We start from the raw sequence: 12229 nt of genomic DNA on the forward strand, positions 1-12229 counted from the left end.
GCTGTCTGTTCCTGTAAAGGTATGTTGTTGTTGTAAAGTGCTGCCGAGTCGATTCCGACCCAAGGCGACCTTGTATAGGGTTTCTGAGGAGCAGCTGGTAAGCTTGAACCACCAACCTTTCAGGTCAAACAACTGCAGTCTGGCGCATTAACCCACAGTACCACAACATTAGTCGGAATTGGCTGGATGGCAGTGAGTTTATTCCTACATGGCAACAAGAGTCTAGAGATGCCCCATTAGATGAATTGGGGGTTCTATAGATTTCCACAGTCTCCACCACTCCCTACTGACCTACACCTTGCCAGCGTCATTCATTTACCTCATCTGCCTGAAATCCACAGCACAATTTCAACTTTGGTATCAGAGACTTATTTTTAGATTTTATTTTCAGTGTCTCCTCCTGAGCACCTACAATGTGCCAGGTTTGCGTGGCTGTCTATCTATGTGTGTGTGTCTCTCTCTCAATAACAGTTGGAACTTAAGAAGCATTTACTTTGTGCCAAAATCTGTTATTTGGTGGTTATGAGCAAGACTCAGGAGCCAGTCTGTCTGGGTTCCTATCCCAGCATCACCTCTTCCTAGCTATGTGCTTTCAGTTCTCTACAAAAATGGGAGTAGTACTCATACCCACGTTGTAGGGTGAAGCAGAGATTATTAAAAAACAAATCCAAACCCACTACCTAATCTATTCTGACTCATACTGACCCTGTATAGGGTTTCCGAGGCTGTAAATCTTTATGGGAGCAGAAAGCCTTATCATTCTCCTGAGGAGCAGCTGGTGGGTTTGAATTGCCAACTTTGTGGTTAGTCAGTTACAATTCATAGCGGCCCTGTATAGGTTTCCGAGGACTTTCAGTCCAGCGCATTAACCCGTAGTGCCACACCAGGGCTCCTTACACAGAGATTAGCGGTGGTAATAAATACGTAAAGCACTCAAAACAAGGACTAGTCCACAGTAAGGGCTCTGCCATTGCTATCATTATATATGATACTATTTATAGTATCATTATATATGATATCATATTTATAATACTATTATAAATAACAATATTATTATTGTGGTTATTATTATTCCAGGATCCCAGACCTCTCCTGGAGTGCTGCTGGAACAGAGTGCTTCATACAGGCAGCCTCACTGTGTGACCCTAGACAAGTCATTTTTCCTCCCCAGCCTCAGTCTCCCCACCTGGCCCACTGTGCCCACCTCATGCTCCGCCTGAGGGAAGCGTTCCTCGACACGCTGGTGCAACTGCTTGAAAGCCAGGCGCATGGTGGGTGGGCAGCGCCCCACAGAGCCCACAATGGCATCCATGATGGGTCCCAGGTAGCCTGTCAGCAGCCCCAGGCTGGTCTCTCGCACATGCTCCTCTGAGGCAGAGGCTTTGAAGGAGATTCGCCTGAAGGAGCAAGCGGGACAGCTCAGGCACAGAAGACAGCATCCACCTGTGCAACCATGAGCTTCATCCTGACCCATGGAGCTCTTTCCTACCTCAGAGCCTTTGCATGTGCTGTTCTTTCTGTCTTGAACACTCTTACCCACACATTCAGCTCCTCAAGGGGGCTGTCCTACCCCCATTGCTTATCATCACAAGCTCTAGTTCATTGCATTTCCAGGATGGATATGCCAAACCCCACCCCTCTGACCTCAGGGCCTTCACACTTGCTGTTCCCTATGGCTCTAACACTGTTTCACCAGGTCTCCCCAAGACACCATCTCTCACTTCCTTCAAGTCCTTGCTCAAATGTCCTTTGCTCTAGAAGGCTGTCTGTAGGACCCCACTCCCTGCTGGCACATCCCACCCCTTCCTTACTTCTTTTCCTCTGGTTGATGGATTGCCTCCAATGTTTTCTTTAGTTAGTTTTAATCTGCCTTCCCCAAGAGGAGGGGTTTGTGTCCATGTGTTCCTTATCATATCCTCATAGCTCAGCCCAGTGCCCAGCACATAGTAGGTGATCAATAATTCTTTTGTTGATGGAGGACAGAGGAGCCTTTTTCTTCCTGTAATGATCTCGTTCCCTGCTTTAGCAGCAGCTTTCCCATCTGTCTCACTCATTCCCAGACTGCACACTCCGTGGAAGCAGAACATGGAGTTCACAAGCTAAGCCCTGGATGAACTGCCTTCTGAAAACCGATCTGGATCAATTGATCTGGATTATTTGATCCGAAAGGCAACCTGATGGGTCAAGTAACCTGAAAAATAACCCCTTTAACAGCTGAGGTTCAGAGAGGTTACCTTACAAATACATGGCAGAATTGAGATTAGAACTCAGGGCTGAATTAATAAAATAATAAAATGAGCACCATTATAATAAAGCTAACACTTCTGGGGTACTTACCATGTACTGGGCTTGACGTGTACAAGAGGGCTTCAAAAGTTCATTGGAAAATGCCATGATTTTCTAGTCCATTTTTCTGTGAACTTTTTGAAGCCCTCTCACAGAACTTGTTTAATTCTCATGCCCACTCACGAGGTAGCTCTCATGAGCTCTGTGGCAACCCATGAGGTAATAACATGAGCCTATATTTCAGATGAAATAACTGGCATGGGAGGTAAGAAGCAGAACTGGGATTTGAACCCAGGGAGATGGGTTTCAGAGTTCTGTCCTTAACCATGACATTACACAGCCTAAAGCACTACATGCTCACTTGGAAGGCTCTGACGTTATCTGTGCAGCTCCCTAGAGTGGGTGGCAGCTGGCTTGGTCCACGTGACAGGGATCCTGGTGGACACAGTGGCTGGGGAAGGGCTGGGGTATTGAGCTTTGCTCACCGGGTCCGGCCCAGCTCTATCTTGCATGGGTCCAGCTCCATGTACTTCTTCTCCTCAAAGATGCGGTTGACCACTGGCTTCAGGACTTCGTGCAGGTAGGGCATGCCCACGAGCTGGGAGCACCACACAGGGTAGGGCTGAGGGCAAGGCCGGGGTGTGCCCACAAGCAGGGACAGGGTAGGGGTCACATAGGGATCAGCTCAAGGCAAGGCATATCCAAGAACTGGGGCAGGGGGCACCCCTAGGGTACATGGGACACAGTTCAAAGTGAGGCTGGGGTACAACCAAGAGGCTGGGCAGGGCTACCACTCCAGCCACCAACACCCAAGCCAGCCACACAAGGCTGGCCAAGGGCTGCATCCGGCTGAGCACCACGAAGTGGGTCCCCCTCAGTAGCGGCCACGTGGCCCCATCAACCCTTCTCCTCACCTTCATAAACTGTTCCATTGATTTGGATGCCAGCGAGTTAGAACGGAAGAGAGTGTTGGGGTCGGCTGAGAGGACAGGGGAGGGGGGAAATGTTGCTGGGATATGGGGGTTGGACCCAGTTCACTCCACCCACCTAAGGAGGGGGTCATAATTCTTGTGGCTTAGGAATCAGGGAGACCCACACAGTCAGCTCCTTTCATAGTGCAAAGGCCAAAGTTACAGAGCTAACGAGTAGCCAGCTCGGGGTCTGGGCCCAGAACTGTGCTGGGGATGCACAAAGCAGAGACCCTTCTCCAACACAGGAGCCCTACCCTCTGCCTGAGGGCTCCCCGTTCCTCCCCCAGGGACCTGCCTGCAGGCCCAGCCTTGGGAAATAGTGTCTGGAGGTCAGTGAGTAACTCACCCGTCCGGGCCAGCTCTCGCCGGGTGAGATAGTCCAAGAAGGGCCCAGCCAGGCCCCGGCCGAGGAAGAGTTTCACTAGCTTGGTGGCGAGGTCCTGGCGGCAGTCCCCTGAGGTCAGTTCCTCCAGCACAGCCAGGGGGCTAGCAATATCCTCCTGGGCAGGGACAGGAGGCAGAGGAGGTGGCCCTGGGGTCCAAGGCAAAGAGCCCAGGTAGGGCTACCTGAAGTGGGAGGCCATGACCCAGACATCCACACATCCCCAGCAGAACCACGTGCCGGGGGCACCCACCTCTGCTGGCCCCATCGCAGACTCCATGAGCAGCTCTAGAAGCGGCTGATAGTAGGAGGAAGGCAGGACTCGGTCCTCGGTCAGGCGCACCTTCAGCCGCAGAGCCCCCAGGCTCCCCCTGTCCAGAGGTCAGACCACAGGACGAGTGACCAGGGGTGGATATTCCAGATAGGCAGATGTAAACACAGATGATATTTGCATGGGTATTTGCAAAATGGGGACGGTGTGGCAGAAAACCAAGTGTGAGTAGGTATTGGCAGGTGTGAACAGGAAAGGACTAGTACAGGTTGTGTGATGTATACAGGGTATGGCTGGTGTGGACAGTAGGTACAGGAATGGATGGTGTGAGCAGGGGTGGACAGTGTAGCTAGCTGTGGACAGGTGTGGATAGGACAGGTATGGACAGGTATGGATAGGTGTGGAAGAGCCCAAAGTCTCTCACATATACCAGTAACATGAAATGGCATGTTCATATGTGAACAGGTAAATGGATGCAAGGTGAACTCATATGTAAACACACATTGACTGGCATTCAACTAAGGCTTGTTGAATGAATGAATGAACGCTGCCCAACATGGTTCCAGCTGGTCCCCTGCCTGGGCCCCCACATTTACCCAGCATCCTCCTCAGCTCTGGGAAAGGGCAGGAGGCGGAACCAGCCATTGGGTGGGTTCTGCTGCAGGACCTCTGGAGGGAATTCCACCTGTGGAGACACACAGGCCCTCAGCTGATCCCTGCCCTGCCCAGCCCAGACCCTCCACCTCCAGCCGGATACAAGAGCTCAGATAGCTCACCGCAGGTGGCAACACAGCCTACCAGGGTCCCCATCAGATCCCTTTGACACAACATGAATGTCCCTGATTATTTCCTCCTGCTTGGGATCTGGAGACTCAGAGAGGCTCAGCCAAGTGCTAGGCACAACCAGGACTCAAACAGGTCTGCATTGGGCGACTTTTGATTTCTATCTGGGAACACAGGGAGTGTGGCGGCTCCATCCGATAAGCATTGGACTGTGAACCACAAGTTATGTGGTTTGAACCTTGCAGACACTTCACTGGAGAAAGATGAGGCTTTCTGCTCCTGCAATGATTTAAAAGCCTCGGCAACGCTATACAAGGTTGCTATGAGTCAGAACTGACAACAACAACAATCTGGGAACACAAATTATGTTTAACAAAAGACTTAAGATAGTCCAAAAGGCCCCTGGGCCCTCTTCTGTGTGTTTCCTTCTTTAAATAACAGCTTTGTTGAGGTGGAATTCACACACCAGACAATTTACCTATTTAAAGTATACGATTCAATGGTTTCCATTACTGTCACAGAGTTGTGAAACCATCATCACTAATTTCAGAGCATTTTCATTATCTCCCGCTCCACAAAAGTCACAGTGAGACCACATTCTGTGTACCCATTCATCAGTTGATGGGCTTTTGAGTGGTTTCCACTTTTTGGCTGCTATGAATGAATGAATGCTATGAACATGTGAATACAACTTTTCTGTGTCAACTTATGTTTTCATGCATACCTAGGTGCAGGCTAGCTCAGAAGGTACATCTATATTTAACCTTTGAGGAACTGCCAGGCTATTTTCCAAAGTAGCTGCGCCATTTTACAATTCCACTACTAATGCATGCCTGGATCTCTCTTTGACTTGATCTAATCTTGCCTCCTTTTAAAAAAAATAAAATAAAAATTCACATTCATTATTCCTGTGAAGTAACAAGAATCACTCCCTTTGCCTCCAGGTGTAAGGCTTAAGGTCTGAAATCAGAGAGACTTGAACTCAAATCGCAGCTCTGCCATTTCTTAGCCATGTGACCTTGGGCAAGCCATTTGACTTTGACCCTCAGTTTCCTGATCTGTAAGATGGGGGTAGCAGCAGTCCTGGCTTTATATACAGTGTTGTTGTAAGGGCGAAATCAATGAGATTCTCCTGGAGAAGCACAGAGCAGGCACACAGTTGTCCTGGCTGTTCTGTTCCCGAAAGAGAAACTGTGTTCCCAGAACAGTGACCTTGGGTAGATCCCTGCCCCTTTAGTACCCTTGGTCTTCTCGCCTGTATAATGGGGCAATGGAACCCCATCACCCAGGCCTGGCCAATCCTGGACTCCTGGGGAACTTGTAGAAGCAGGCTCCACATCTGCCTGCCCCAGCCCACAAAGGCTAAATCTATCTCCTCCTTCCTTCCCCATGGGGCACTGGGGGACCACAAAGGGTGTCAGGGACAGGGCACTCACCATGCCCAAAAAGTCATTCTTGCCCACCATGTCCCAGTCCCACAGCTCCACCCTCAGGGAGGACGGTGTTCCTGGCAGTTCGAGCAGCTCCAGCACCTCATCCCAGTGTGGAAAGCGGGTCTTCTTAATTGTCTGGGGGAGGTGAGGGTAGTCTGTGAGAGAAAGCACTGGTGCCCCCCACCCCACCTCCACCCCACCTCCAAATACTCCCCTCATCCCCCACTCACAGTGGTCTCCATGGTCTGGCTGCCCCAAAACACACGTGCAAATGGGTCAGACGTGCCCGAGATGTCACGGGGAGCCAGGTCCCTGGGGAAAGAGAGGGAATAGGATAAGAGGGGACAGGACCCTTAGGGACCAAGACCAAGTTGGTAGTCACAGTAGTGGGGTTTCAGGGTAAATCATTCAAATGTCACTGGTTTCCAAAGCAATGACCTACTCCATGGTCATCATGCTCACCCAGACTGGGGATCTCCCTGCTGCTTCACACCTACCCTATGAGGAGGCAGTGGTCTGTCCCTATTTTCCAACTGGGGAAACTGAGGCACAGAAAAATCAAGTCCTGCCTCACAAAAGGAAGGTGAAGTTGGGGAGTAGGGATTCTGCGGTGGTTCCCTGGGGCCCTGGGTAGAAGACTAGAAGTCAGACTGGGTAACCCTGAGAACAATCACATTGCTTCTTTAAGCCTCAATTTCCCTCATCTGGAAACTAGGAATAATTATAGACCAAGCTCACAAAAGGTGAAATAAAATGAGATGTGTAAAGGGTAAGCCCTTAGCACAGCATCGGGTGGGTAGCGAGTGCTCAGCTCATTCATTCCTTCAATAAACATTCCTGCATCTGCCTGTTGTAGTGTTGTTGTGTACACCTGCCTGTAGTTGTGTTGTTGTTGTGTTGTGTACACCTGCCTGTTGTTGTTGTTGTGTTCAATGCCTAGTGACCCTGTATAGGGTTTCTGAGAGTGGCTGGTGGGTTTGAACTGCTTCCCTTGTACTTAGTAGTCCAGGCATGAGGGTGACTTTGGTCCCCATAACAACCTCAAAGACCTACCTCTCCTCCCCAAGGTCCCCCCCAATCCAAGGGCACCCCCTTCCTTGGGCTTCCTCCTCCTGCTCCTCTCCCTTCCCTGCTTGGTATCCAGAGCCTTCTTCTTTGGTTTCCTAGGAGCTGGCCCAGTTGCTAAGCGACAGCAATCAGTCCCTCTTCTGCTTGCAAGGATTCTGCATAGCCTCGTGACTGAGGAGGGGGTCGTGGGCACAGAGCAGATGGGGAGCCCCTGCTCTGTGCTGAATTCCTTCACCTGCCCACTATCCCCTTGGTGATCCCTCATCCATACTCTCAACTGAGGTCCAAACTAGGAGCAGAAATCTGGAAATGGTGGTGGAGGCACAGAGAGGTCAAGGAAGGACTTTAATGTCACAAAGCAAGCTAGAAATATGAGGATATGTCAGAAAGTATTGCTACAAAATCATAGAACCCTTTATTAAACAGAAATATCAAAATGCGAAGTTACTGTTTCTCAACATAGCTTTCATCTTTGTCTATACATTTCCATCGCTCTAACCCTTCTCTGAAGAATTCTGAGCTCTTTGATTTACATCACATCAAAATGGTAATTTTGGCATCCTTAAGGGGTTCATATCACACTCCTTTTAAATGTTCCCTGAGTTTGGGAACATGAGGAAGTCTGAAGGGGCAAGATCAGGCCTATAGGGTAGATGGGGTAAGGTTTCCTAATGCAGCTCCCGCAGGACGCCCTTACTACCCTCAAAGAATGAGAAGTTCTTTGTAGTGATGATACAAATTCCTCAGGGCAACTTTCCTGGTCTTTTTCTCACCAATGCAGTTTTGTTTTGTTTTTTACATTTCTTCATAATAGGGTCCCTGTGATCTTTGTTCTTTGAGAAAAATCATCCAGAATACCTCCTTTTTTAATCCCAAAAAACAGTTTCCATGACCTGAGCTGACCTCTCTGCCTTGAATTTAACTGGTCCAGTAGATCCCCTCAGAAGCCCCTGGTTTGATTGGGTCTTTTTACTAAAGGCACTCAAATGAGACTAAGACTAGTCTGTTATTACTGAGAGAACTTGTCTTCAGCCATCCACTGATCACAGACACAGCTTTTGTTTGAAATAAGCCCATGCTTATATGAACTGGAACTTCATTAGCAATATTTTTGGATTTACCTTCCTATAGTTCTCCCCTCCCTGGGTACGGGTTGGCCTAAAAGTGATGACTGGGGGAGTGATATGGGAAAGTAAGGCAGAAAATTGGTTTGAGGGTGATGAGAGGGGAAAAGGATGGAGTCACTGAAGCAAGTAGAATGATGGATGAGCTGAGGCAGAGAGAAGGGAGCGGCCCAGAGGGAAGATGGATAGTCCATGAGCTGGTGCCCTGTAGGGGACATCCGTGGGTATATTGGACCTTCATCCCTGATTTTCCTTTGGGGCAGCACCTGCCCCTCTCCCATTCCTAGACCACCTGATATAAATGAGCTGACTCCACCGTCTACTCTAAGAATAGATTTGTGACTAAGTTCTGACCAATCTGACTGACCTATCTGATTGCTGCAGAAAGAGCATACATCCCGGACTGAGTGCATAAGAATTTGTCCCAGGATTTTGGTTAGAAATAGAAGTTATTTTTCAGTTGGAGCTGTTACATTTGTAAGATGCCAGCCTGGGGATGCTGGTCCCATCTTTATCCCTATGTGGGAAAAGTCTGCTTAAGAATGAAGCTAACACAGAGGATAACAGAGCCAAAAGATAGAGACAAATTGCTGAAGAAACTGTTTAAGCACCTGGATCCAGCCATGCCTGAAGCACATAGCAATCACATGCACCAATAAATCACCTCTTTTGCTAAAGCCAGTATGAACTGGGTTTTTGTCACTTATAATTTGATTACTACACTTCCTCATTCATCTCCCTAGCCATCATGAATGTCTGCTCTCTTGTGGCTGATCACTAGAGACCCAACATGGAGTTTTACTCGTGCCCTGTCCCCAAAAACTGGCAGCTGGTGAACTTAGAACTATTGGCTCACACAGGGATCCTGGTTGTGAACCCACAAGTGCCCACGAAGTAAGGACATTCTAAAGATCAGAGCAACTGATATATATCTACGCAACTTACCCCTTCTCTTTCTCAGACATACACACTCCCCACCCCCATCCCACCACCAGTGACCATACCTGGCTTGCAGCACATGGCAGCGGAGGCAGCGGCCCCTCCCATTCTCCAGCATCTGCACTGCCAGTCGTATCTCACCCTGCACCTCTGCATCTGGGTCCACACGGCTCAGGTTGATCCAGCGGTCGATCCCTGGCAGGTATTATTGTTGTTAGGTGCCAATGAGTCTATTCCTAATTCATAGTGACTTCTAGGATGATCTAGGCTGCCTATCATTTTTATGGAAGCAAATAGCCAGATCTTTTCTCCTGAGGAGCTGCTAGTGGGTCCAAGCCACTGACTGTTCAATTAGCTACCAGGTGATTGACCACTGCACCACCAGAGCTCCATTGGCAAGCATAGGCACCAATATTTATTAAGTACCCACCATGCACTTGTGAATAAGGAAGACCAATGAAGAAGCGATGCCTTTGAGTTATGGTATTGGAAAAGAATATTAAAGGTACCATGAACTACCAGAAGAACAAACAAATCTGTGATGGAAGAAATACAACCAGAATGCTCCTTAGAAGCCAAGACGGTCAGACTTCTTCTCTCATACTTGGTGCATATTATTAGGAGGGACCAGTCCCTAGAGAAAGACATCATGCTGGGTAAAGTGGATGGTTGGAGAAAAAGATGGAGACCCCTAATGACATGGATTGGCCTAGTGGCAGCAACAATGGGCTCAAGTGTAGCAGCAAGTGTGAGGCTGGTGCAGGAGGACTGGGCAGGTTTTCGTTCTGCGGGCAGTTTTTCATTCTGTTGTACATAAGGTCTCTATGAGTTAGAACTGATTTGATGGCACTTAACAACAACAACAACAACATACACTAGGCATTGTACTGACTTAAAAATTCAATTAAGGTTAAAAATGTAGTAAGTCACTGGCTTCTCAGGTCAGCTTTCTAAGGTAGGTAGTAAACTGATGCCTATTTGCAGATGAGAAGAATAAGACACAGGGAGGGAAGAACCATGTTTATGATCACCCAGCTAGTAGATGGCAGAGCTAGGATTTGAACCCAGGGCTCATGCTGTAGTCGTGCAGATCACACTCTTTAGCCTGGCATATAAAGCCTGGACCACACCTGCCTCCAGAGGAGAATCCATAGACGTGCATCTTTGTGTCTCTGCCAACATACCTTTAAGGACCAAGTCATATAGTCCTTCCTCCAAGAAGCATTCCTTACCACACTAGCCCTCACTGGTCTCTCCCCTTCATGCACTGCCACACTTTACATATCCTCACCCCAGTCTATCTAAGTCTTGTTTGTAAAATGAAAAGCACCCAACACAGTTGAAGATACATGGACAGTTTCTTTCTTTCCTGGTCCAAGCGAATGCATTTTATTTTCCTATCAAATCTGTAAGTGTCTTGAAGCCAAGCCTCATACTTCATTATTTAATTTTACCCCTTTGTGTAGATGTTAAGGGTAAATTATAGCTCAGTGAGCAGGTTAACAACACATACCAGGACTCCAATACACACATACACACACACCCACACATACGAGGATGAGTCAAAAGTTATCTGCACTCTGGCCGATCAACTTCTAGAAAAGACAAATACATCATTTATATATATATGTTGTTGTTGTTATGTGCTGTGGAGTCGGTTCTGACTCATAGCATCCCTGTACAGGGTTTCCGAGGCTGCAAATCTTTACGGGAGCAGAAAGCCTCATCTTTCTCCCGTGGAACAGCTGGTAGTTTCAAACTGCTGACCCTGAGGTTTGCAACCAGATTCGTAACCACTATACTACCAGAGCTCCTTTATACATATATATATATAATCTTGCTTTTCAATACATTTTGTCCATCTGCCAACAAGCTTTCATATTCCCTTATTAAACAATGTTTTAGGCTGAGCTGCGAGCTACAAATGCATCACTGTCTACACTTTTTTTTTTTTCGCCTTCATTTCTTCATTAGTGGTGAATCTTCATCCTTGAAGGGCTGCCTTCAGGGGACCAAACAGGTGAAAATCCAATGGCCCAAGATCAGGACTATAGGGAGAGTGTTTGAATACCTCAAAGCAAAGTTTTTACAGAATGTCAACAGTGTGGGCAGAGGTGTGTGGACATACATGGTCATGCAGATCACAACACACTTGGATAGCAGTCTCTTGAATTTAATCCGAAATTTAGGCTTCAGCTCTTCAATGAGCATTTCACTGTAATGAGCACTATTGATTGTTGAACCTTTTTCCTAATAGTGTTCCAATACTGGTCCTTGAGAATCCCAGAAAAGTGTAAGCATCAATTTTCCAGCTGATGGTTGACTTTTGAACTTTTTTTGGTCGGCAGTTGAGAATGTTTCCATTCCATACTCTGCTGTTTACTCTCAGGCTTGTAGTGATGAGTCCATGTCTCTAAACCAGTAATGATTTTTTTTTTCAAAGAAACTTTTACTTTCCTTCTAGTATTGGTCCAAATTTTGTTTGTAGATGTCCAAACGTTTCTGTTTATGCTCTTCCGTGAGTTGTTTCTGTACTCATCTCACACAAACTTTTTGAAACCCAAGTTTGTCATGGATTATTTCATACACAGATCCAAGGCTAATTTGCAAATTATTTGCTACATAATCCACTGTCATTTGTCTATTTGACAGAATCATTTCATGTGTACATTCAATGTTGTCATCAGCTGTGGATGTGGACAGGTGTTTTAGTATCACCAGCGTGTGGCTAATTTTTGACTCAGTCTCATACAAAGTTCGGGAGAAAGATGAGGCTCTCTACTCCTATAAAGATTTACAGCCTTGGAAACCCTGTACAGGGTTGCTATGAGTCAGAAACGACTCAAAGGCACACAGCAGCCTCTATATTAAGTGTATATATATATATATATCTGGTAGCATAGTGGTTACGAATCGGGCTGCGAACCTTAAGGTCAGCGGTTCAAAACTACCAGCCGCTCCGCGGGAGAAAG

At 47.5% G+C, this 12229-nt stretch overlaps 1 protein-coding gene across 1 annotated transcript in view; it reads right to left on the minus strand.

The window, feature by feature from the left end:
• RASAL1 (RAS protein activator like 1 (GAP1 like)) overlaps nucleotides 1-12229 on the minus strand; it is a 33735-nt gene that overhangs the window by 11959 nt on the left and 9547 nt on the right. The window contains exons 5-13 of the mRNA XM_006870512.1: nucleotides 9323-9452; nucleotides 6357-6438; nucleotides 6130-6261; nucleotides 4507-4595; nucleotides 3893-4010; nucleotides 3604-3757; nucleotides 3201-3265; nucleotides 2772-2884; nucleotides 1187-1397 (exon numbers count right to left, since the gene is read on the minus strand). Coding sequence (XP_006870574.1) covers nucleotides 1187-1397; nucleotides 2772-2884; nucleotides 3201-3265; nucleotides 3604-3757; nucleotides 3893-4010; nucleotides 4507-4595; nucleotides 6130-6261; nucleotides 6357-6438; nucleotides 9323-9452 — 1094 coding nt within the window. The remainder of the gene's footprint in view (nucleotides 1-1186; nucleotides 1398-2771; nucleotides 2885-3200; nucleotides 3266-3603; nucleotides 3758-3892; nucleotides 4011-4506; nucleotides 4596-6129; nucleotides 6262-6356; nucleotides 6439-9322; nucleotides 9453-12229) is intronic.

The sequence above is a fragment of the Chrysochloris asiatica genome, unplaced genomic scaffold (assembly GCF_000296735.1).
Source record: "Chrysochloris asiatica unplaced genomic scaffold, ChrAsi1.0 scaffold00142, whole genome shotgun sequence".
Taxonomy (NCBI): Eukaryota; Metazoa; Chordata; class Mammalia; order Afrosoricida; family Chrysochloridae; genus Chrysochloris; species Chrysochloris asiatica.